Source organism: Catharus ustulatus, chromosome 4 (assembly GCF_009819885.2).
Source record: "Catharus ustulatus isolate bCatUst1 chromosome 4, bCatUst1.pri.v2, whole genome shotgun sequence".
Taxonomy (NCBI): domain Eukaryota; kingdom Metazoa; phylum Chordata; class Aves; order Passeriformes; family Turdidae; genus Catharus; species Catharus ustulatus.
This window is the reverse complement of record NC_046224.1, coordinates 6,674,226-6,700,600: the sequence shown is the minus strand read 5'-3', so window position 1 is coordinate 6,700,600 and position 26,375 is coordinate 6,674,226. Positions and strand designations below refer to the sequence as shown.

At 42.7% G+C, this 26,375-nt stretch overlaps 1 protein-coding gene across 1 annotated transcript; it reads right to left on the bottom strand.

Moving 5' to 3' along the window:
• Positions 1-562: 562 nt before the first annotated feature.
• Positions 563-24,741, bottom strand: PROSER2 (proline and serine rich 2). The gene is made up of 4 exons (XM_033058949.1): positions 24,628-24,741; positions 15,273-15,470; positions 5,200-5,452; positions 563-4,371 (listed from the first exon to the last, which is right to left on the bottom strand). The coding sequence occupies exons 2-4, from the start codon at positions 15,432-15,434 to the stop codon at positions 3,386-3,388; spliced, it is 1,401 nt and encodes a 466-aa protein (XP_032914840.1). The 5' UTR covers positions 15,435-15,470; positions 24,628-24,741; the 3' UTR covers positions 563-3,385.
• Between the last annotated feature and the right edge of the window lie 1,634 nt (positions 24,742-26,375).

Sequence of the window (26,375 nt, the reverse complement as noted above, 5' to 3'; positions counted from 1 at the left end):
CTCAACAACACCTGAATACTTAGAAAGAAGTCCTCCTTCAAAAGACAAACAAGCAACAAACACAGATGTAGAAGGGATGGGCAGGAATGTTCTCTGACGGGAACTTTGACCTGTGCAACAAGGAAAACTTCCACACTCAGCATGACCACACTCACTTATGGTAACAGCCTTGGAAACAAAGATGTTATTCTTCTTTCACATATAAAAAAATCTTCTTTCCTCTTGGAAAGGTCATTTTAATAATGCAAAACACTGTGAGAGAGGGGCTTTTGTCTAATTCAAACACTGCTCAGGATGAAATTAATTTCTGCAAGGGCCCTGATCACAGCTGCTGAAGCCCAGCTGTAAGAATACACATCTTGTCAGACATAGCCTTTTTTTGTTTTGTCCCTCCTCCAGCACCTGACAAGACAGGGCTGGGCTCTGGCTCACACACATCTACAGTTGCAAAATGAAAGGTTATTAAATCAGTATTAGCCATTAAGAAAAAGTCATCTCCCTCCTCCAAGAAAGAGTCATGCTACTGGGTGGCAAAGAACACAGTGGCACCTCCCATCAGCCATCATTTCATTTGGTTTATTCTAATTTAATAGCTGATTTATCAGATTTGTGCAAGACATTTCCTCCAGCACAAAGGGGAAGAAAGTAAAATCACAGCAACATATACACACAAAACAAGATACACAAAATAGAGCTAAATTTATATACAGGTTATTAGCAGCTAGACTTAACTTCATTTAGTACATGGCTTTACTCACTACAGTTTTAGGCACAGAGAAGAATTTATCTGCTATGATGAAGGGCCACAATGAATACCTCGTTCCAAGTCCTCCCTGGGCAGAAACTGCTTTACCTAATGAAGATCTTACTCTCACTTCCCACCAGTTGAGGACACAGCCCTGCACAAAGGATGAGAGAACATGATCCAGCTAATTCAGCATACAGCAACTTTAGATATTTAATAACTGGGGTATTTTTAAGTGGGGTGACATTACAGAGTTATTGAACTGGACTGAATTTTAATGAAACAGTGTCAGGGATTTTTTTCCCCCCTATTTGCTTAGCAAGGACTCTCAGCTGTAAACAACTCAAAGAAGAGTCGGCAAGAAATGATTAGATGTGGAGATTGCTTCATATGCACTTCACATTCATAATGAAGAATTTGCTTTATCAGGATCTAAAAGCACAAAGGCCATGAAACATTTAAATTTACTTAGCAGGTTATGTTAATAAATTATGATTTATCATCCACATGTCAGCCTCCATTCCAGCCTGCACTGCAGCACGTGCTTGGGTGTATTTTCTGTGCTCTCTTGTCTTTCTGATTTAGGACTACAGACTCAGAGCCCAGCAGAACAAGCCTGTGCTTTACTTGCAGCACACAAGCAGCCTTTTTTGTTTCAGCAGCACCTCTCACGTTTGATTATGCATGCCCAAGTGCTCTGCCAGCCCAGGAATGGCCACATTTTTTAATTAGTGATTGCTTATGTATAGGAAGTCTGTCACCATGAGGAACATGATCGCTTACCCAGGGAAAACGCTGAAAAGAATAACTACATAACAGACCCAGCCAGATACCATATCAACATAATTAAAAATTCAAACACAAGTAGATAATGAAAATGAAACAAAAAAACCCTTAACTTATGAGGCAGATTGAGAATGACACAAAGGTTTTTCCTTCACAACAGCTTCGTTTACAAGCACAGCTCAGCAAGTTTGAAATACTTTATCACAAGAACTACAAACTTGTTTATCACAGTTATGTCAGAGCTCCTCACCAAAGGGTGTGTCAGTTTCTGCTGTAGCCACCCCTCCTCTTCTCCAAGGTTTATTGCTAAGTACTGGAGAAGGAGTGGGTTGGTCGAGGCTTTACAAAGTGCAGTCAGTCAGTTTTTCCCTTTAGAAAAAAAATCCAAAACACCGAGAAATCAAATGTGGAGTAACAAAAAAACAAAACAAAACCCCCCCAAAAAAACCAAAAAAAACCCAAAAAAAACCCCCCACACAAAAAAATCAAGAGTTTGGCATTTGATTTTAAAGTGACTATTTGTGATGTTTTCAGGTAATACAAAATGGGAAGGAGTTTCAATGTAGAAGGGCAGCTTTGCCATATTAAAAAAAAAAAAAACAGACCCAAAACCATACCAACACAAGCACATTTTGGGACCGTCTTTACAAACTTGTCTATTGAACAAAGGCAAAATACCCCCAACTTGGACCATTCAGGAATTATGTGCTCCTACATGCAGCTCTCCTGAAACTCCACATAGCCTGCAAGAATTTTGGCTGTAACTTCTGTTATGCATTGGCAGGGCAGAATCAAATAAGGCTGTGAACAGAGGATTATTAGGGCTGTCAAACTACAGGAAGACCAAATGACAGTTTTAGAAGTAACAGAATTTATAATTTGCGTAGTGCAGTTACTGTTCAAAAAGTAGCAGTTCTTTCCCAAGAACCCCAATGCAAAAGAAGACTTTTGACATACAGGTCTCACTTTGGGTACAAAGTTAACTTGCTCCAATGGCTGCTCTGCTGCGAGAGCCTCCCTGGGACAGAGCAGTTGGGGTCACAGATTGTCAGGGACTCTTTGGCTGTCAGTGTGAAATCCGGTGCTCGGTGCATATCCTTGAGGCCTTCCTGGTGCCTTTCCCTGGACACTTGGGTCGCTCAGGCGTGACAGAAGCAGGTGGCTGGGAAGGGAGGGAGACTCCAGGTGCAGCAGCAGAGTGAGGCAGTCACGCATTCAAAGCTTGGGCTGCTCTGTCCAGGAGAAGGTCGAAGCAGAAGCCACCCTGTGCACAGTTTTGAAGTCAAAGGCAGAGTGAGGGAGCAGAAGACTCCACTGCTGGCAGGGAAAGAAGCCAAGCCAGATAACACAGACAACAAAAAGTCACAGAAGGGTGTCACAGAGGCAGAAATTTCAGCTGTGACATTATCTCGAGCTCCCATGGACAGACAGACAGACATGTGGGCAGGACAGACAGAGCTCTTTGTTTTGGCTTCAGAAAGAGCAAAAGCAAGACTTGCCATTCAGTTTGCTATGTACAACAATACTGCACTGTACACTTCATTAACGAGATGCTGCCTGCTACGGTCCAGCATTAATTAAATAAAATTCCTCTTAGTCACAAAGAGCAACAGATGAGTATCTCTGTAGGAAGGAGAGCCAAACCCCACTGCTATACATGACCCTACGTGGTGCCAGTCCTTCTGCGATAAACATAAGTGGCCATTCCACAGTGTCTACGACCTTCCTGGCTTGCCTGAAGCAGGGAACTTTCCCTTCTTTCTTCCAATCCACTTGATCCCAATCCTGTTGGGACTGTTCTAGCACAAAGCCATGCTATGACTTTCCCTCCACTGCTACTACATTCCCATCCAGTTATGCAGTCTCTTTCAGCAGTCCCAGTTTCCGGAGTGCCTCTCTCCTGGCCTCTTCAGTTGAGCCACGGCCGGAAAACTTCACCGTTATCCCTTGGGATCGAAATCCTGAAGGTCTGGGCAGTGAACCCGACCTCCTCCTCATGTCCAGGCTTACACCAGCTTGTTTATAATCATTACAGCTTTTTTCTGTGCTCTGCTGTGCGCTGCTGACTTTGTTAGTGGCAAGAGCCACCTCTGGTCTGATTGTTACAGTTTTGCCCATAGGAAGGAAAGGGCTGGGCTCACTTTTTAGAACCTCATGGATGTTTTGGTATCCATTGGTAACAGCCTGTGACTGCTTGGGCTGCACATCAAGCGGCTGAGTGCTTGGGGCATGGTCCACTTGGTCCTGAGCTGGCTTTCCCTTAACTAGACCAAGTTTTGTCAGGGCTTCATAGCGTGTTTGCTCGGAGGAGAGATCCCGCAAGGAAGAACTTCTGTTCCGTGACAAGAAATCGTTTTTGTGCAGCTTCTCCTCCAGTTCAGCTGCCAGAAGAGCTCCCCCATTGATGTTGGCCAGCACCTGAGCCCGCCGCTCCTGGACGTTAACCGCTGCTTTGGAAATGGTCTCGCTGAATTCCTTGCCACTGACATTTGTTATGTTGATGTTGCTTGGGAACCGGGGCAGTTTGGGGGCGGGGGCAGGAGGGTGCTTGGGTGCTGTGGAATGATCACCGTTGGCTACCGGGGCTTTCTTCCTGTCAGAATTCCCTTCCTTGAGGGCGCCGGGGAAGCGCGCCCGGCTCTCCACCTGCTGCTCACAGATCTTCTGGGCCATGATGAGAGGAGTGGGGACGGAACGGAGCAGCTTGGGATGCTGCACTGGAGGGGGTGGAGGAGGAAGAGGCAGGGCCTCAGACACGCTTGGCGGTGCAGGGGGGTGCGGGCGAAGCTCAGCAGGTGCAGCTGGCTGAGGGCTCTCAGCTCGCCGAGTGGCGTCCAACACTAAAAGGCAAAGCAGCAGAGACATCATTAACTCCTCACACAGAGCAGAACTCAAGCTAAAATGCTTCTTTTAGCAGCATTTTCCTCTTTCCCTACCTTTCCAACTCAGCCCATGTAACCAGAAGAAACTATAACTGAAGCCTCAGCTCAAACCACCACGTTCACCAAGTGTCACTGTCACAGCCCTCCCTCTGCCTTTCACTCATAGGCTGCATGTTGCTTCACTGTGCTTCAATGGTTGCTCTTCCATAAGAGTTTTGCAGTTCTTACTTTTTATTATTACAGTCAAGAGAGGATGCATTACATCCCACTGTGTGTACTAGCTGATAGATTCATCGTCCAAACACAGAGAGAACACACTCTACAGGGTGACAAAAACAACATGCCATATGCTATCTCGTCACAAACTCACTGATAGGATCATGTGCCTTTCAGTCTCACACAGAGTAACACTAAAAACAATCTGCTATCTTAAAACTCTTGGAGAAAGAGTAGAGCATGAACAGGTTGATGAATACAGTCTGCCTTGTTGCAATGACTGTGCACAACAGTGACAACTCAGTGTTCAGGCAAACCAGCAAATTCATTAGATGCATGACCCCCAGGAGGGAAAAGGAAAAATTAGAAAAAAGTTACAGTAGCAGCAAGAATTTCAAAACCCCCCAAGGCAAATTAAAATCCTGAGGCAAACTAGAGCTCCTGATGAGTAACACATTTATCTTGAGGTAGTAAGGAAGACACAGAATTTCTTTAACTGTTTCTATGGAGAACTGGAATAATTCAGGACAGGATCAAAGGAAAATCCACACTTGCAAGAAACACAACTACCTGGTTCTGTATCTTTGCTGGAAGGGCCTTCATGGTCACTGCTCTCAGGTGTTGACTGCACTAAGTCAATGATATCTTCAGTCTCTGAATGGCTGGACACATTTTCTTCTGTTGACCTTGGGGACTGACAGTGAATGCCACTGTCACGTAGGGCCATCTCCTCCAAGTCATCTTCTAAGGCATCTATGGTTTCCTCAAAGAACATGAGAACATCCTGTTCTTCATGAGTTAAGTATTTCATACTTTCATCATCCTATGGGGAAAAAGAAAACCAGGAAAATTGACACCTTCCCAAAGACATTTAGACATGACAATGCTAGAGTACAAAAAAAAAATTTAAAAACCAAAAGAGCAGCAATTGATATTACATCATTTAGTTTAGCAAAGAAGTCTTCATTTGAGTTCTACAGAATAAATTACTAAAAGACCATAAAAGCCATAAGAGCTACTAAAAAAAAAAAAAGAAAAAAAAAGAAAAAAACAAGCACACCCTACTCTCACCTGTGCCTTTGCAAGGGTTAGGATGGCTTCTTCTGATTCCAAACTGGGGCAAAATGTGTTCTGTCAGATTCAGGGACAAGGCTTGGGGAACAACATGGGAGGGAAAGGGTGCGCTCAGGACAGTCCCAGAAATAGACTGATTCCCTTTTTGCTCAAGTCCAAAGGATGACTTGGATTCTAGAGGCAAAGCTGAAGCTGAGAAGTGTCCCTGCCGCTACAAACTAGAAATTATCCAGAGGTACACAAGAAATTACCAAGAGATAATAGTAGTAATAGTAAGGAGGGAGAGGGTTTCTAAAGATTTTACCTTAGAGTTACAGAAAGGAAAACCCCAGAATAAATATGAAGACCTGTTCCCCTAGCAGTATAGTGCCTTAAGCTATTTTCTTCAGCAGGAAATAATCCTGTAGACCACAGAAGTGATAAATACTCACTTGGATTATCCAGTCTTCATTTTCTCTGAGTCACTGCTCCTAATTAACTTGATTAGCACATTATCACTATGCAAAGCTGGGCAGCAATGCACTAACTCTTTCCTCCACCCTGAGAAACACTCACTTTTCCAGAAACTTGGAAATGACAAAGAATGATTAAGAAAGGCACTGCATTAAGACAATGGATACAGGAAAGACATTTCCCAAGAGACCTGTGTAAGTTCTGGAATGCAAGTATATATTGTTGAAAAGTAAGTGAGGTTTTCGCTTTTCTGGACTGAATTTCTCCCTTGCCAAGCACATACTGGAAACTTTGCTGTCAATAACTCAACGAGAAGCAGCAAGGACACCTCACTGCACATGCAGACTGGGTAAAAAGGCTACTTCTCAGCGGAGGGCTGGGAGAGTTTAGGTAAATACATAAAAGGTATGCAGTGCAAATATCCAAGAGGTAGCACGTTCTTGCTAGGGCAGCACAACTTGCTTCAAACTCACCATGCCTGTTCAGATCATCTTACATTAGATTAGACTAAAAAAAAAAAAACAAAAACTGTGTGCAGCTCTACCTGTTAACTCCTTGCACAAAGCTTTTAGCCCCATTCTCAGCATTAAAAATAAGAACAACATAGCTCTGTAGCAAAGTATGCCCATAGATTAAGAAATATAATGTGCTGCATTGTACCCAGTGGCAATTGATCTCCAAGCACTCAGTGTTACAGATGAGAAAATAAATACTTTGAGACTCTTAGCTGCCTTTGCCTGTGTGGCCAATAGAACATTTGGTGGGTGGGAAAGATGCACAGAGGTGTGGTTATTTCTAACTTAGTCTTACTGTCCACAGTGTACTGTCAGAATAAGTAACTTATTCCAGCTTGCAGCAAAACTGCTACAAAAGCTAAAATTTGGATGCCATTTGCCACTGCCGGTTTAAAAGATGAACTTCAAAGGCTGACGCAGTCCACAGCTTGCACCCACCACATGACAGTTTTCAAAGGCCAAGGAAAGTTTTACAGCTGCACTTGAAAAGCAAGAGACAGACAAGCCTTCCTTTTCTGTTTTTTGGTTGTTTTTTTAATGTGTGTGTGTGGGTTTTTTTTCCTTAATGGATGTTGCAATCTCCTTCCTTCCCCACCCAAATACTCATAGGGCTGCTATGTCTAGTAGGCGAGAGAATGACAGGAAAGGAGCCCTTGTTAGGTAGCCCTGAGCTGGAGCTGAACAGGGCTCCAAGAACTTTTTGTTGAGAGTGAGCTCATTGCAAGAGCCAGACTTACACAGGCAAAGAAAAAGAAGAGGGGGTTGTGTTTAAGAAGTTCAGTGGCAACAAATCCAGAGCATGGTACAGGAATTACTGTGTGCACCTAAAAAAATTGCTCCTACACGAGCTTAACTTGTTTGATCAAGAGCTGAACAAAGAATAAAGCAAGGAAGCAAAGACTTCCAAAAGCACTTCCTTTCATCCTTTTCTGTGCTGCAAGACTGAACATTTTTCCACACCAGGTAAGATTTGCAGGAGAGCTTTGCCTGATTTAACCATCCCTCATAGATCTTGCTGAAATGAGCAGTGTCCCTTTAGGTGAAGAATCTAAATTGAGTAACCATCCCTTTGCTAACACATTTGTAATAAATAGCATACCAAGATGTGAAAGGCCAACTTCATCTCTGTTAGCACTTGGATCTGTTTCCTCATGCAGTTTCCCTTCAAGATGATCAATGACACATTTCATCAGAAAAACAAACAAAAAAAACAAAACTAAAACCAACAGCTCTGGAGAACAGGCAGTGTTAAGCCAGGGCACTGTACTGAGATGCAAGGCATCCAGTCTGGATAGAAACTCCCTCAGGCAAGGCATGTTTCAGTTTGCCAGCCAAGGAAACAATCCCAATTTAGACACACAATCACAGTGGAAAATAAAAACCTACTCAGGCTGGTCAAACCAAAGGAGCTCAGAGATGTAAAGCAAGCAGTGACTTGCTTTATTCCCACCTGTATTCCTTGTATTATAGTAAAGCCTTCAGAAACATGGGAGGAATTCTTGTAACTTAAAGATGCCAGTTTTAATGAAGGCTACCAAGTCTATTTGCAATTAGTTCATTTTCCATATATTCCAAGTACTGGAACAGGTCATATTCTTTCCAGGCTGGTTTTCCAGGCCTCCCTTTTTCTTGATGAATCTGTGCTTTTTAATAGTCAAAGAAAAGTCTTTTCAGCTACTCGAGTTATTCACCTCATAGTTTCCATCTGCTCCCTACTCTTGATACACAAACACAGCTCCCTAAACTAAACCTCACACACACCTAACACTACAAACTTTAAAACTACTGTCCAAAGACAGCCTGAACTTGAAACTTGAATATTGTGCCTCAGCTTAAAATTACATTAAATTGGGAGGATGAAAAAGACTGCTTGGACAGAAGAAATTTGGGATGCAAACAGCTGAAATAGCTGAGTATGCTCAGTTGGCATTAATATTTTAGTTCTCTGTGCAGCCAAACATTTCCTGCTTACGCCAAACAGGAAAGAGTCTGTTATAACAGTGTTTGGTATAAAAGAGGAAAAAGAAGAAATAAGAGAAAGGAAAGAAGCATAGAATCTATTTCATAGAAAAGATTTGTTGTTTCCTTTCCTACCTGTTCAAAACAATAACTTAATATCCAGAGGCCCACAGTTTTATACACATCTGAAGAAATTCTGAACATCACATCCAGATCTAAAATCCTAAGACCAGCACAGCTTTGACAGAAACAGAACACCACAGGAAATCCCAAGACACCTGCAGTGCTTAAAAAAATCTTCTAAAACCTGCTAAGGAATCAAACTTCAATTAGCAAAATACCAGGAGAATGCCAGATTCAACTGATTTATCAATCACTTGACAGCACTGAAGAATTAATGGGGACAATTCCATGGGAAAGAAGTGACTGGATGCTTCTCAAAAGAACCATGAAGAGAGAAACCATTCTAATGTGTAGCACAAAGGCCAGTGTAGCACCACTTGGGCCACAGTCTGTTAACAACAAGGCAGCTCTACTGTAACACAGAAGAAGTCAAGTACCTCTGACTAGATTTACAGGAAAGGGAAATGGAATGGATTGTAATGCTGTGTTACTGAAGCTGGAACCAAGTGAATTATAGCTAAGAACATGAACTACTACACAGGATCAGACCAAAAAGCCCATTCAGCTCAGCAGTCTTCAGCAGCTCTGAACACACAGGATTAGGGAGGGAGGTTGGGGGGGTGTTGCTGTATATTGGATGGATATAGTTTTTTCCTCCTCTAAATCCTTCCAGTTTCCAGCCATACATGGCTTAAAGACTTCCCCACATCTGTGTATTTAATAGCTCTTAATGAGCTTTTCTAGCATGAATTCATCTTATTGTTTGAGCCATGGAAATGACTGGCATTCACAGCATTCTGTGGCAGGGAGTTCCAGAGTATAATTGTGTGCTGTGTCAAAAAGTGCTTCCTCTACAACCCACTATCTGATGGTTTTGATAATACCATTCATTTGGTGAAGAAGACTATAATATTAGAGTGTTGTTTTCTTCAGTTTACAAGCATAATTGTACCCGTGTGCTTCGTAAGAGGTAGCAAAGCATATAATCAATAGGTCCTAAGTGAGGAAACAAATTATCTACAAGTACTTAAAAGATAATCTAGATGAGCTGAAGTCATAAACTGACAAAATTACTGCTAACCTACATTTAAAGAAAGCAAGCTGAATATCTGAATATCTGCTTAAACTCTGAAGGCATCTCTTTGATAAACAAAATTAGGCTATCAGCCCATAGAAATTAAAGGGAAAAAGAAATTGTGTTAGAAAAACATTGAGGAAAATGGGGAGACATTTCAGGCAAAAGTCACTAAAAAATTTTCATTTTAAAAAATCACATAATTTCACACCAAGCTCATTTCTCGTGAGAGGATTATTGACTTGACCAATAGGTGCAAGCACAAGATGTCACATACCTTGATGTGAAATCTTTATGACACAGCCCCCAAAAATGGACTCACAGATGAACAAAAAAATGATGCTGCGATGAAGTTACCGCAAGGTACTGGCAATCTGTGATTCTGTCAGTTTAAGTGCCATAAAGAGAGGAAAAATCTGCTGTTCAGGGATGCAGATCTCATTCTGGGATATATTAACCAGGGTGATGACATGACAGCACATCCTCATTCGGAACACAGAGTTCAGGTTCAGATTGCTGAACTTTGGAAAGGATGCAGCCAGGCTGGACAGGGTCCAGAACAGAGCACGGAGTGCTGCGAGCTTAACTGCACAGGAAGGCTCAGATAATGGAGCATTTACATTTAGAACAGGGGAGGATGAATGGGTGGTGGGCAGATGCAGCCCTGAGTCACTGCGTGTATTTTAATACATAAAAAGTTGACCACCCATATAATCACAACAAATCTTCTCTACATTCACTGAAGGTGAGACAAGTAGAAGATATATCTTTCACATTACAGAAACTTTAATGCAAGTATTCCATGATAAGTAGTGGAATATAGCAAAACACTCTGGAAGTTCAGGAATGCCTGTCAGCACGGTTTAAAAAGCAGATTTGCCCACCTGCTGGAATAAACTCTATCTACCAGATCCTGCTTTGAAGCACAATGATACAGTTTGTGCACAGAGCCCAAACTGCCTTCAGGATCTATATTCTCACTAGCACATTTTACAGCAAGATCATGCCTAGCTGAGAGTCAGGCTCTTATTTTTCCAAGGCACACTGCTTCCAGGTCATACTAAGATCAGTTTAAAGTGGATGAAGCATAGCACAGCTCTCTCCACACCCTGTAAGGAATGGTTTCCACCTGCCCCAAGGCAGCTGTATCCATACAAAGCAAACAGTCAAAAATTCTTCTCATTTTTTGTGTATTGTTATTTGGCAAAGTCCTTGGACACGGTGAAAGGTCTTGTAGCACAGTAAAGCCTGTGGAGTATCAGTGTCAAGGGGGAAAAAACACATTAATTTTATGAAAAGAATCTCTCAGGACTTTCCCTTGAATGTACCTGAAGTGCAGCTCAGCATCACAAAACTCATTCAAATTGTGAGGAAAAAAGGTGGCAGTGGGCTAGCAGACACATGATCTGTCCTTTTCCAGAACCCCTAAATCCACACTGGATTCCCAGTGGATTCTTTTCAGGGAGGTTGAGGTAAAGAGATGTCAAGAAGGTGCACTCAGAATGCCAGGTCTGTTGTATCTGAATTATCTGTACTGATCCAAAACAGGATAAAGATCATAACAATGAATTTTTAGGTTACAAGAGACACCATAACTACAAAACAAACAGATCTCCCCTGAGACAAAAGGCTGAGTGTGTGAACTACTCAAAGCATAGTTGCCCTTCATGTCTATGTAACCAATGTCAGCTGTACCATACAAGGGATCCAGAAGTGACAAACCATCTCCAGTGCCTGGCTATGAAGTCTTGTTAGAGCCAGAGAGGAAGCTTGTGAAAAAATAACAATCAGTACAAACAAAAATCTCTTTTTAGAGTCATGGCCTCTCCCAGTTTAAGCCATTTGATTAGTGATCAAATGAAACAGTCACTTGAACAAGTTCTAGAGGTCACCACTGTCCCAAGAAGAGTGGTGGTGAGCTGTAGCATTAACCAAGGATCTGTCTGATCCAAAGGCAAAAAATAAAATACAAAACAAGATCCACCAAGAATAACAAGAACTCACTATCACTCAAAGCTATCATTCAGTAAGACATGTTCAGATACAGAAGGTAAAGTACTGAAGTTGTAGCAACAGATCCAAAGCACTGACACAGCTTATTAGTGCAGCTCCAACTAACACAGCTCACCTTAGGTATAACCAGCACCTCTGCCATGGTTTTCACAGGTAGCACAATTGTCCTAGCACATTATTCACACTTAGAAACTAAAGCAGTTACTCATGGCTGAGAATAGATACCCAGTCCAATTATCAGAGAGAAGCACTGGAAGAAGAACTGGCTTTAAGAAGCTGGTCTGTGCCTATTCAGTCAGTGGAACAAGACAAATTGCTTCAAAAAAACCCAAGACCTAGTTTTATCTTCAAATTAAGTGTCCTTAAATTGCTGCAACTGTATTTCATGGCAAGTTAATTCTTATACCACATGTCAGGCAGTGTCATTACAGACTGGGTTCTGGAAGCTAGAATTGCCAAGAACAGAGTGCTTCTGTTTGCTCTCACCCTTGGGTAAGTGCAACTGATTCCATGCAGCGAGAAAATTCACTTCTGTCAAACAGATGTATGGATACCTCTTTTTAACAAAGAAACCAAAATATATGTGCAGATTAATGTCCTCATATAGAACAGCTTTTATGGTTACTAACATTCATGTGAGATGAACATATCAAGGCATACATTCCTCCCATCTTAACTCAACCTCCTGTGACAGATTTGGCAGAATAAATCCAGACCTGAATGTCTATAATCCCTATGGAAATACTCTTAAAATCAAGGCAGCATCTTGCTTTCCATTAAAAAAAAATAAAGTTGGCTTAGAGGTCTGCAGTTGTCAAAGATTATCTGAAAGCATCACTAATTATAGGTAAGAGAAGCTGAGAAATCTGGTAAAATAAAACTGAAGTGACAAGAGCTGAGTGGGAAGGATCCCACAAACAGGATTTTAAGACCTTTTTAGCACATGGCAATTGATGTCCATCTCCTAGCCTTTCCTAAACTGACAACCAGCTCCCAGCAAGCAATGCCTGCACAGACACACAGGATGCAGGACCAGCCAGGAGTCAGCCAGACCAGCTGTGAGCAGTCAGCAAAGGCTAAAGCCAGTCCAAGTATTTGTCCCTATTATCACATCCCTGGGTTTGTTTGAATTCCACAGATGCAATACAAAGGTTATATTTAGTGACTAAAGCAGTTTGACACTGAGAAGTTTAAGAGCCTGTTTTTTTACAACCAAGTAGGATGAAACCTGCAGCAGTACAGGCCTGTCATAAGCAGCATTGTCACACTTCTTTCCTTTGCAATGCCATTATAAAGACCCAAAAAATCAAAGCCAACCCTGACCTTTCTTGCCCTGTCTCTAGGTGAACAGAGCCAGGAAAGTGATAAATGAAGAGGCAGTTAGGTCTTTAGCTGCATCTGCTTCAGGGTCCAGTGAAGGTCCAGTGTACCTGAAAATACATCCCCTCCTTTCTCAGAACTGGCATAACAGAAATTCTTTCTCTACACTAAGTTACCTATCTCTTTCTTCTCATTAAGCCATCAAATCTTCTGCATCTTCTGAACTTTTATAACAAAAGTACTGAAGCAAGAACATAATGTCTCTAGGATAATGTTCTAGCAATTAGCAGACAAGGCAGAATTTCCTTCATGTTCAGTTTAACACAGACCCCTTCTCAAATACAGAAACTGAAATTATGCCTGTATTGAGAAGAATTTATATTGTCCAGCCTGTTACTCCACACATGCAGGTTGCCAGCCTTATTGGACATGCCACCTACTACACTGCTGGAAGAAAAAGAATGGAAAGGGATCTGTGGCATCACAAATTTGTTGGTAAACAATTCACTGTCTTTATGCCAAACTCCAACAAGACAAACAAAAGGCTCTGAACTGCTAATTCACAGGGCTGATGGGAATTGCCTAAGCCTGCAGCCAACTTTTACTCCATCTATAAATTACTGCATTACACAGTAGGAAGGGATTCCAATTCTAGCTGATGCATCATCATATGGGCTATCACATGGCAGGATCTAGTTGGACCAAGGGGATTTACGTCATTTTCTGACACAGCAGACCCAGGATGAGACTGTACAAACAGACTGATTTATACATAGCTTTCTTATTCAATACCGATTTTTTCAAATGTCTAGTCTCATGCCTGCTACTGCAGCTAAGAATAAAACCCAAGGAAACATGATTGACTATTACAGTGTTAACCTGGAAATAGTGATAGAGTAATAAGTAAAATTAATTTGCAATTCTGTGTGAAATTAAATTGCAATTCTCTAGCACAGTACTACTTCCACCATAATTCTCTAGAATTCAACTAGCTTTCATAAAAATAAACATACACTAACTTCCTGAGTCCAAATGATATATTTAACCTCCCCCACCCTGACCCTTCATGACTTTTTTCTAGAACAGATCAGAAACAGTTAAGGAACTGAATTTTGTCATACTTGTGTTGTGTGTGTGCTTTTGTTATTTTGTGTTTTGTGCTTGTTTTAACTAGCAACACAGCTGAAGGATACAGTGTCATATTAACAGTAAGTATTTTCAGTAGAAACAACAAAAAAAGGAACTGCATTCAAATTGCTTCCAGGTGCCAGAAAGCTCACAAAGTAGCACAAAACCATGAGTGTGTCTGAGGTACACAGGTAAATACAGGTTTTGTAACTTTTTCACAGAAAACTACCACACTGAAAGGAAACTATCAGGGAGGGCAGAGGGAAAGAGACAGAAAGCTTAATTCCATGTTCAAGGCAAGACAGAGACTTAGATTTCCACTTAGGGCAAGCACGTTTACCAGAATGCTCTCTTCTCAATTAAAAATGGATGCTTTTCAAATGGCTGGGATGATAAAAATACAGAAAGAACCATACCTGTTTTCTAGGCTTAGCCTGTCACAGTACAAAGTCTACTGTTGAGTTCACTGCCTGATTCACCCTGCTAATTGGGAAAAATGCAGAAGTGCATCCTACTCCCTCAGTTACTCACTCACAATTTAAATGGCCACACACTCATACGCACCAATGTGAGCACGGCTTTGTTTATGGTGACATATTTGTTACTCATCTAATTAAGGTGGAATAAGCTGAGACCTTTATTCAGGAGTGTCAACAAAGAGATTAAGCAAAGAGCAGTGTGTAGAACACACTTACCCTTAAGTTTCTTTATGAGCTATTTAAGAAAGCCAGGGCACTTGCTGCCATTCCTGGTTCTCCGGGAGGAAGGGCTGGAGAGCAGCACTCTCCAAGCTCTCAGAGACAATCAGGCCAGAATAACAAGCTGTTATACCAAAGCTGAGTTTAACAAGCGAGACAACACCAGCAACCACTTAGGATTAGAAATGGCAAGAATCAACCTTAATAAAACAAAAATTGTGTGATGTGGGACAGAGCTGTTAATGTAATCTGTATCGCTAAGCACAAGGCTCATTAAATACTTACCAAAGCAAGATTTCTGCATCTAGCTTGGCTGCCATGATTCTCCACGCTCCCATGCGTGTGCTCTGGAGAGATTTCAGATGCCATTTCAGGAGAATCCACCAGGAGGTTCCTAGGCATCACACCTTCTTGACTTACTGATCCCGATGCAGCACAGGATGCCATCAGCGTGTTACGTCAGGCTGCTCGCTTTATTCATGTCTGGAAACAGAACAACGTGCTATGGGGTTAAATCTGCTTGTTAAAACACTTGGAAAGGAATGGAAAATAAATGGCAGAAAAAGATCCCACACAAGTTAATAAGGGGCATATCTTTTTGCTCTGAAACACATCTACCTCTTTACAGGCCTCTTTTTAAAAAGTGGCTTTGTTCAAAAAGATGACTGAAAAATCCAACCAAGAAAGGTTCTGTACCCCATCTGTCACACTTCCAAACCAGATGTCTATGGACAGGTAAAAGCAAGGACCCTGCATATATACTTATCCTACAAATTCAGTTTGTGTTTCCCATTATGGCACATCATTAAGAGTAATAAAATCCCACTGGCTGAGATACCAGCTGGCCCGGCTCAAGTACCTTTATCTTCATTTGGTTTTAAACAAGAATTCTATTTATGGGATCACATGAGGAAATGAACAGAACCCCGTTCATTTCCTAACAACTGCTGCAGTTAACTTGTGCTACTGAAGCAGCTCTATGCCACCTGCTTCTGGTGAAAGATCCATGAGCAGAACTTGGTGCCATTTTTGCACCAGCGCATTACAAATTGCATTTTAAAGCTTCAAGAGCTTTTATTTCACTCAGCCATGAAGAAACAGTACTTGTACATTTGGAAGACACTTACTGAAATAGACATATGCACCAACACTCCCTGGAGCAAAAGCCCCCAGTTTTTTAAGCTTTCCCAATGCCCAGGACTGTAAAACCTCTGAATTGTCATCATCTCCCAAAACACTCTGGCAGAACTTTCTTTTATTCTCAAGGACATAAACAAAAAGGTCATCTTAGTGCACTAACAGCATGAGCAGGGGATAGGCAAAATGTAGAACCTGTCTCATTTCTCACTCTGATACATTAAACCACCCTTTGCCACGGGAAATTGCCTTGCTTGCTAACAGTCCATCCTTTCACCCACCCTGCCTGTGACCCGTGAACAGCAGTGACACACTCCTCAAAACAGCTGGTTCTGAGGTGCCACATTATATGCAACCAGCTGGGAAATGGACACCATTCCCCTGACACTGCACAAATTAAATGAGATGCTCCTGCTTCCCAAGCGCTTCTCCCTTTATTATGGCTCAAGAGGCGACACGAGAAGCAAAGTCAAGCCTGCATTTCCAATTCAATCAGATTACTTCTTGCACCCCACAGCTGTGGGCTGAGGGCTGAGAAACCAGAGCCTTCTGGTAAGCTGATTAGTGTTTCATAGCAGTGAGATAACATCTGCCAATACAGAGCAACAATTCCATCCCGCTGCTCCCTCCTCCCAGGAGAGGGCTATGACATTACCAGAGGTGCGTCCCTGTGCCGCAGCTCCAGCACGTCCTGTGGGAAAGCTCCCACACAATGCAGCTAGGCTGCAGTCCAGCAAGTCTTGGAAGCACATCCACAATCCAGAGCACTGGGTTGCCACAACAAAAACATCTCATAGCCCTCCTTATGAGAATTAGGTCTAACGATCAAATTGAGCCTTGCCTGTATACGAAAAGAACATTCTTTCTTTTTTTTTTTTCTATTAACAACTTTAGCTATCAATGATACAATGCATCCTCAGGATAATGGACTTTAAGTGGTGCCTCGAGAGGTAGAAATATGCTCATGGTCCTGGTTTTCAAACTCTCAGGGCAGGCAGACACAGGAGCACTGAGGCAGCTGCTGTACCTTTGGCTGTTGCAGAAAGTTAAACAAGAAAACAGTAGCCCAGGCATGGAACATATCCTGCAACAGCAGTTCCATCTACAACAAACCTCTTGGTGCTGAAAAGCCAAACACAAACATCCACACAAGAAAATCTATGCAATTTTTGGAAGTCAACATTATCAGTGAAAATCTTGACTCCTCTGAAATCCTACACGTGAACAAGCACATAAATACATGTATAATTTTTAGAAGGCAAGACTATCAGAGAACCATGACACCTCTCAAATTCACAGAAAACTCCCACTGACTGCAGATTCCATCCTATGACTGTCAAGGTGATGTTCAGATGGAAGACAGACCAGCAAGAGGGAAGTACTTCTACTGACATTCAACACAAGCTAAGTATTATTTCTCTTCAGCACTTTTAAGTTGCAGCATCAAATTTTTATCCAGGTGTCCCTAATATAAACTGAATATGGCTTGTTTGTTCAGTCCCTCAGTGGTGCTAGAGGCACCTATGAGATTTCTACAATTACACTCAAAACTATGAACGTTTTATGGACTGCATTATGAGAGGTCACTGCTGCAGATTACAATAGATATCATAAATAAAACCTACATTTAAAGACTAACCAGGAGAATATATTAATTGATATTATCAAGAAAGAAACCAAGAGGCCCAGATTTTGAGGGAGAAGTATTTATGAGTATTGTTCTGCTTTCCCCAACAGCAATACCTCAGCTTAACCAGGACTAAGTTCATGGCAGGCTATCTGCATTCATGGCAGCAGGAACACTCAGATTCACCAGCAATAAACATTAAAGGCATGAATTCTAAATACCAACAAATAACTCTGCTCCCAGCAAGCTGCCATTACTCATTCTGGAGCTCCAGTTCAGATGTTTCACAAAGCTCCTGAACAATGACTAAAGGCAGTGAGGGTGACTGGTTCAGAGAGCCGCCCACACAAGAGCCAGTATCAAACATTACAGCACCAGTCCTGCTTTTGTGTTGGGAGCTGTGACTTCTTTGGGAGTTTTACTCATTTCAGAAAAGCTTGGGAGTTGTACAATGGCCTGTGAGCCTGCAGAAAAGGTGTGGGGGAAGATTTTTCCCCCTTCTACCTTTTACATCATCCTTAACACATCAAAGATACATTTCAATAAAATCATAATCCATTCATATTATTTCTTCTGCCCTTAGCTGAGGTTTTTACACTTTGAGAAACTTCTACACCTTTGTACAGTGTCTAGAGCTGGAGCTGCCCAGCACTGCTGCAATATGTACAGCATGTTTTACAGACACATTCTTCTCCTAACCATGGTTAACACTCAAGTCCCTTCACCCTCTTTATGTCATCTCTATCAAGTGGAAGTCTTTATAGGTTTAAGATAGAAATAGTCAAGAATCGAATGCATTTCCAGACCCTATGGTTGGTTTCAGTAGGATTGCCAAGGTAACAATCAGGGTTCAAAAATAAGGCAACCTTGCTCAGAGAGCAGGAGCAGCAGGACGACAGGCAGCTGTTCCTCCTGACCTTCAGACATTCATTAAATATGAAAGTTGCTCGCAATGGGATTTGTTGTTCAGTCATTGTAGCTGGGTATTTTTTAGCTTGGCTTAAGAGATGTGTGCCTATACCACTAGGGATTAATAATAAAAAAATATCAGACTATGACACAGGAGCACACAAGTGTGACAGGAACAGTACTATCTGGAGAGAAGATCCCAGATATTAAACCAGAAATGCATCTTAGGGCAGATGTGATTCTATCATCTAAAGTGATCACTTCTTGGTTACACTAGAGATAGCCTTCATGAGATATTTAAAACAACACAAGTCACATATCATGCATGTTTTTCAGAGAGTAGAAGGAGGAAATTGAAAGATTCTGAAGTTAGCACTGACTTTCACCTCCAAAGATTTAATTTTGCTTTGACAGAGGCAAAGAATTCAGAGAGAATGTATTAAGTTGCCATCAAAGATAAGGTGCGGTCTGTCCTTTCAAAAAGGATTTTTTTATAGTTTTGCTGACTAAGGTTACTTCTTCACTGAAGCTCAATGTTAGCATTTACAAGGGACTGTTTCTATAGTAGCAGGAGATTGAAAGATTTTTTTTTATTAACAATCCTGTTTGAAGACTAGCTTAATAGGCAAAAAGATCAATCCCACAAAAGTGCAAGACATTTAAATGCTAAAAATCAACTGCTACGTAAGCCAGGAGCCAGAAGTCAGCAGACAGCACCAGGCCATTAACTGCACAATATACTTAAGGTGAGTTGACAATTTTTAGAAAATTATCATGCATTTTTAAAAGGGCACAAGATCAGTCTGTCCCTTTCACTATATGTACAATTTCTAGAACACTCTTTGCATGAAACATTTCAAGATAGATTTCTAAGCCTCATTGTACTCTGAGCATCACACAGACTTTGCCTTTGTTCTTAACCAGCTCTTTCTCAGGGATTCAACTGAAAAAAGAAGTGGAAATGAACTTCAAGGTTGGTTTAATCTGTCAGCTGTGCACAGACATAGCAATGCACACGCTCAGCTCTGCACACACTGTCAGTCACTGGTGGTTGAGTTTGGAGAGTTAAGCATCTGGAAATACTCTGTGGTCATTAAAAGTGTTACCATGGGATGGGTTTTACAAAAATGATGGTAGAGGGGCAGACTGGAGACCTTTATCAGCCTCTGACAGTTGGCAGCAGAGCAGTAAAACAAGGCAAAGGAGAGCAGGAATTAATTCAGATTCCTGCATGCTGTGGTCAGGAGACCACAGGGCTTCCCAAAACAGGCCAGGTATTTGTGTCTAATAACCTCATGAATTTTTCCTTGTATTAAGTGCTCCTGCAACATACCTTTGAACCAGCTGTACATGACCAGAGCTGAACAAAACTAGCTGGCCCATGACATGCCTTCACTGAGCCACTGCTGTTCCAAGCTCCTCAAAACTAACTGATGGTTACTTACAGTGGGCACATTTCCTCCTTTTAAACAGGGCTATTAGCAGCTGAATTCTTACCTCCTCCAGTATGTGAAATACTGAGTAAATCCTTGACCTTCAGGGGTAACCCTACTCTTGTGATATACAGTAAGATTGAAACTTTCTGGTAAAGAACAGCCAAATTAACAGTACTGACTACAGGGGCCAAACCTCACAGGCAAGTTGACTAATTCCAGGAGTACAGAGGATAAACTGATGAGGTTTTGCTGCATTACATAGAATCAGACAGTAAATTTACAAGCTGTTCTTACAGAAAGAAACAAAAGTAACAACAGACAACAGCTGATGTTTAGGAACCAAGGTAAACCAAAACTTGCCAATGTGGTTAAATTCTGACTTTTCATCTCTACATCATAAATGTAGAAGCTTGTGATAACATTTAGTATGATTCACAGTCTTTATCTGCTCATGAAAAACCTTGAGTATTCAAAACAGTCATGGCTATTTAATATTTAATAACCCAGAAACGTTCCTGCCCTTGTTTAGAGAGGGATTGTCCCCACAGTATGGCCAGACAAACAGAAATGCTGAGCATTAATGGAAAAAGAACAACAACAAAAAAAATACACAGACAGAACCCACAACAGTAAGATCTGCTAAATGAGAGCCAGGCCAACAGCATTTTTATAGACACTTCCTTGGACATCAATATTGATTTGCAGAACAGGTGACTGGTAGGACTGAACAATGTTTAGCCAAGTGTGCACTCGGGGGGCTCTCATGGCAGATATGCAACTACATCAAAGTAATTAAAGAACAACAACAACAACCATACAAGTCTCCCAGAATTCAATGTATGTAACCTCAGTATTTTGTTTTAAACTTTCTGGGTTTTGTGGCACACTTCTGACAATTCAAACTTTCCTCTAAGGCTGGGGAGGTACAAAATCCGTTAGTTTTAGAGCTAAAAACAAAGATTCTCTCAGTCCTCTAAAGCTGGAAGCTGGAGCCTCAAGAAACACACTGAACGTCATTCATACAACTTGCACTAGATTTTGTGAGAGCTGCCAACAGTGAAATAACTAATCCTGTGTACATACATTTTTTAAAAAAACTAGATGGGCAAAGCAGCAATTCAGTGAAACTTAAATCTGTCTGACTTCACTAGGACATTCCATCAAACGTTTAAATGATTCTGTGAATTGGGTCTCAAATGTAGCAACCACTTTAAAAGAAAGGAAACAATCACAAACTAACATTTTCATCGCCTAAGTAATAATTCAGTTACTACACTGAATTCTCCAAATCATGCTTTGCTCAGAAAAAATGCCTAAGGTCACACCTTTGACCATGTTTGACATCCAAGCCTGATGATACCAGAAAATGAGGATTCCATACTGTGCTTCATTCTTAACCGGTCTTTCCAGATTTTCAAGAACATCCTTTTCACTGTTTTGAGACCCAATGCTTTGGAGACTTTGTTACACACAACCAAGCCAGTACGAGAGCATAGCTTATCACTGCCTCATACTCCTTCCCCTCTGCAGTGTTCGGGAAATGCTCCTTCTTTTAAGGCAGTGCAGGATTTGATGATGGTCCATCCTCAAGACAGAATTTATCAGGGTAAAAAAAAAAAAATCTGTGATGCATGTGCCCACACATCTTTGCCTTTTCCCTTGCAAATAAACTCTGATCCCAGTTCACTACATCAGCAACAGCACCAGCTGAATCTTGCTGCCCAAAATGAAGGCCAGCGGCAAAGGCTCCTATATAACATTGTTGATAAAACCACCAAAGACCCCTGAAGTGCTCACATTTCCCACTCATTTACAGTGACAGAATCCCTTCCTGCCCCAACTAAAAATAAAACTACAAGTAGTTACTTTCCTGTAGATTAAGGTCTTACCTAGGGATAACAATAAGGCTCTCACTGGTACTGTCCAGGAGCTGCTCAGTGGGAAAACCAGCTGTGATACCCAGAGCTGCCTCATCCAGTCCTAGATGGGGTTTTAAACACATCCCAGAGATGGCTGAGCTCTCCTCTGACTTTAAATGTCCCTATGCAAATTTCAACAAGGAAAGCATCCCATTCTTTTCAAGTTACTCTTTTTAAAATCTCCCCTGTTAACATCAGGGTGGTGCTATCTGTGACAGCCAACACTTTAGAACCATGAAGTGTACATAAACAATTTCAGGCACAGACGCCTCTGTAATTAGCCAACTTCTGTCTTGTTACAGGTGCAGCATTGCTGGGGTTTAGGGTTTCATTATGTAACTGCTGCTACAGTCATAGCAATGGTGAGCCAAATCCTGTTTTACACAGTATTTAGGATAGCAAGACAATTTTCAGCCCCAGTACAGCTGTGTTGCAGTCTCATAGCTGGATTTTAAGCTGCTCTCCTGTGTTTCTTTTTGTGACTGCTGTGCTGGTGTGAGGAAGAAAGCAAGGACGTCTGAAGCACAAAGCATGAGTGTTTACTTTAAAAATTAACTAATTTTGGACATTTCATTCCTATGTAAGTACATAAAGGTCTTCCTGCCCAAGGTAAACAAAGCTGAAAACAGCACTGGCAAAACAGAGCAGTAGAGTCTTGGCCCTGGACTTTACTTGATACAGGGATAATCCATACACACCCTATTGAAAAGAATACACTTAAGCAGTTAGTTATACTGGAAATTAAAATCACTTGCTTTTATTTTTTAATTAAAAAAAAAAAAGGAGGAGGAAGGATTTGGTAACAGTAACAGCCTGGCTGGCTGGCTTTGAAAGCCACATTCATATGCTCATTTCTTTTCATGCTCCAGTATTTCAGAAGGTCAGTCAGCCTGAGACTTGTCAACTGCTCAGGAGTTAAGTTGTTCCAGTTACTATATCCAACCAGCAATCGTCTGCCAACATTCTTGGTTAATATTTCTCTCAGAGGCATGCAGAGAATAAGCAGCTATAACTAGTAGGATGAGAAGAGTTTTACTACTGACAAAACAGAGGTGCAATATAGAAATCTCCCTGTTCCTTTCTAATGCCAGGCATTACTTGTACTTAGTCATAAAACTTCATTCTACTCATTCACTCTCTATAGTAAAACCTCCAAATAAATCCTTGATAAGAAAGATACTGCTGGGAAAACCTATTCAATAATTAATTAATAATTAATATCTTCATTTATTAGAGACCCAAGCAAGCAACACTTTTTTCCTCCTTTTATTGTATAAGCATCAGTTCCCCCCTTATACAACAGTAATTCCTGCAAAGGAAGGAGAAAAGGCACTATCATAATTCTTTAAAGCAGTACCTGTATAAGGAAGGTTATCTACAATGCTGCATAAGTCAAGGATCTGTGTCAAACTCTTAAAATAATACCTTTTTATTAGTATAAGCCAGCGATGGCAAAAGCTTTTAAAGCTAAGACTTATGCTTTAGGGTTTGGAAAGAAGTCTTTCCTTCTGCGTCTTTCCTATAAAGGAGGAGAAAGGAAATAACTGTTACATTTCTGATACTTGTTGTAGCTTAAAATCCTTGGAAAATGTTTAGAAAGATACAGAAGAGGCTGTCTTATCTCTCTGCTATTTCAGCTGCATGCTTGTTACCACAGGAATCATCTCTTGCTGCACCCATGCACAGGACCGAGCACAAGAGAGCTCCACTTCCAGCAACCTCCTCTCGCTGCTACACTAGAACAAAAACTACTCAGGAAACATGCCCTTGAGATCCTGGATTAATGAAAATCCCAGGAGTGTTTTTAAGGCTGTGCTTTTTCTTCACAAGCACTACACCTCGCCTGAACCACCTAAGAAGCACCAGCCATCCCACGCTTACCACCTCCAGACGGAAAAGGCACCTGACAGGGGGAAGGGGAAGAAAGTATCCTGTGCTAGAATCTGCTGTTTACACCAAGAGCTTTTCCAAAGGAAACCCGACATTGCAGACAGTCGGAAAGCAAAGAGAAGGCACAAAGCAGCTGCTCCTCATCACCCTTAGTCAGGCAGCAACAGCACACATCAAAGTTTTACCGGTACGAAACCCTTACTAAAATTTATTTTCTTGAAGTTGCCGGTTAACAGAAGCGAATTTTAGGCTATGCTAGGGAAGAACAAGAAATCCACAGGGGTAAAAAAATCCTTAACAGCTCAGCAGTGGGAAGCCAAGCCTCACACACGGCAGGGCAGCAGTTCGCTGATAGTTTTTCTCCTCCCCGCCTGCGAACCAAAGCTAACCCGAGCCCAAAGCCGCTCTAGGGGCTGTGCCGGTGTCTGTGCCGGTCTCGCCCGCCGCCCAGAGCCCGCGCAGCGCACCGAGCACCCGGCGTCCCGGCCGCTCTCGGAACAGGAGGGAAGAATAATTAAAAACCTATTAGTGAGTAATAAGAGCAACGCCGAGCCGTTTCCTTGGCGGGCTGGCAGGGGCGCGCAGCTCCGCGGCCTCTCCCCACAGCGAGAGCGAGCCGAGGGCAGGCGGAGCGGAGCGAGCTCGCCCCTCACGCCAGCAGAGACCCCTCAGCCGGGGGAGCGCAGGGCGAGGGGAGCCCCCCGAGGAAGGGCGGCACTCACCGGCTCTGGGGTCCGCGCCTCTCCCAGCCGAGGGCGGAAAGAGCCCGGGCGGAGAGCGGGCAGGTGGCCGGAGCGGCTCCGCCGAGCTGCCGCCCCGAACTCATGCGCACTGCGCCGGCCACCACCCACGGCGGGCGGATAAAGCGGCCGGGCGGTGGCTCAGCCCGACCCGACTCCGCCTCGCCCGGGCGGGACCGCGCCTTTGTCCCGGCGCTCGGGGCAGGGCGTGAGGGAGGGCTGTGCCCTCAGCTGTCGGGGCTGAGGGGTTGTGCTGCCCCAAGAGCGGAGCCCAGTGTGTTGGAGCTACGAAGTTCGTCAAGGGTCTGGAGAATGTCACTTGTGAGGGACATGGGCCTGATCAGACTCGGGAAGGGGTGACTGAGATGGGACCTCATCAATGTCTGTCACTATCTAAAGGGCGGGTGCCAGAGGATGGATCAGGCTCTGCTCAGTGATGCCACTCAAGAGGCAAAGGGCAAAACTGACGGCCAGGCAGTTCCACCTGAACATGAGGAAGAACTTCTGTCCTGAGCAGTGACCGAGCACTGGAGCAGATTGTCCGGAGAGGCTGTGGGGTCTCCCTCACCGGGGATACTCCAGGACTGTCTGGACACAACCCTGTGCTTCACCACTGATCCCTTCTGACCGATTCTGTGATTCTGTGTCCCTCCACTGTGTGGGGAACACGGGTCTCCACAGCCACCGTGAGGGCAGAGAGCTGGGTGCCGTGGTGGGCACAGTGCAGGAGGGGACAGTGACACCTTTGGCTGCTTCAGAGAACCCTGAGGTAAAACCTGCCCCGGTCATACCCAGGGAAGCTGTGAGTGCCCCATCCTTGGAAGTGTTCAAGGCCAGGCTGGATGAGCTCTGAACAACCTGGTCTAGTTTAAGGTGTCCTTGACTGTTGCAGGGGGTTGGAACTGGATGATTTTCAATGGTTCTTTCCAACCCACACCATTCTATGGCTCTATGATTCTGTGAGGCATAACTTGTGTTGGATCTAGTGTCTGATGGGCTTGTCCCTCCACTGAACTACTGGGAAAGGGTGAAGGTAAAAGAGAAAATCACAGTCACAACTGCCTGTCTGCTTCCTCAGTGGGGAAAAGGTTTACATGCCTTGTTAATCTGTGCCACCCATATACTTAAGAGCTCAATAACAAATATTACCTATTTGTACTCTTATTTATTGCTAATATATTGTCACAGTCACAGGTATTTATCAGGAGACTGTGTCCTCTCCCTTCTTCATTGTGCAAGGCCATGACAGCCAGCAAATTATCCATTTGGCTTATATTACACTGTAAAAATTTCAAGCTGCTCCCAGAAATCATTATTTTTCACCCATGCTGTGGTGGCTGAAATATTCCTAACGCAAAAAGTACCTTAAAGTCTGGAAGATGGAAATGTTTCAAAAAGATGTGGCCCTACCCAAATAAATGGCGTGGCAGAACAGGGAAGAGGAGCTGTACAATGTGGGTCAGTGAGGGTTGGCAAGGTAAGACCATTCCCAGTCTGTAAATGTTTATTTCAAGTGTTGTCCAACGCTACAGGAGCAGTGTCCAGGAGGAAAGCAAATGATTAAGACTCCAGTTATGTAATTTTTGGTTATGTTAAAGCTGATGCCTAATCTAAACTGTTTGGTCATTCTACAGCCAAGGGAGAGAGGGACTCTCCACCAGCTTCAGAGAGGCTGGGCAAATCACATTGTGAGGAAACCTGTCTCTAGTGGTTTTAGTGGTGAAGCCTGA

Excerpts from the sequence above, each read along its gene's own strand:
- PROSER2 (XM_033058949.1), bottom strand. The coding sequence starts at position 15,434 with ATGGCATCCTGTGCTGCATCGGGATCAGTAAGTCAAGAAGGTGTGATG. Across the intron at positions 5,453-15,272 it reads GATGCAGAAATCTTGCTTTG|GATGATGAAAGTATGAAATA; the intron begins GTAAGTATTTAA and ends TTTTCCCCATAG. Across the intron at positions 4,372-5,199 it reads CAGCAAAGATACAGAACCAG|TGTTGGACGCCACTCGGCGA; the intron begins GTAGTTGTGTTT and ends TTTGCCTTTTAG.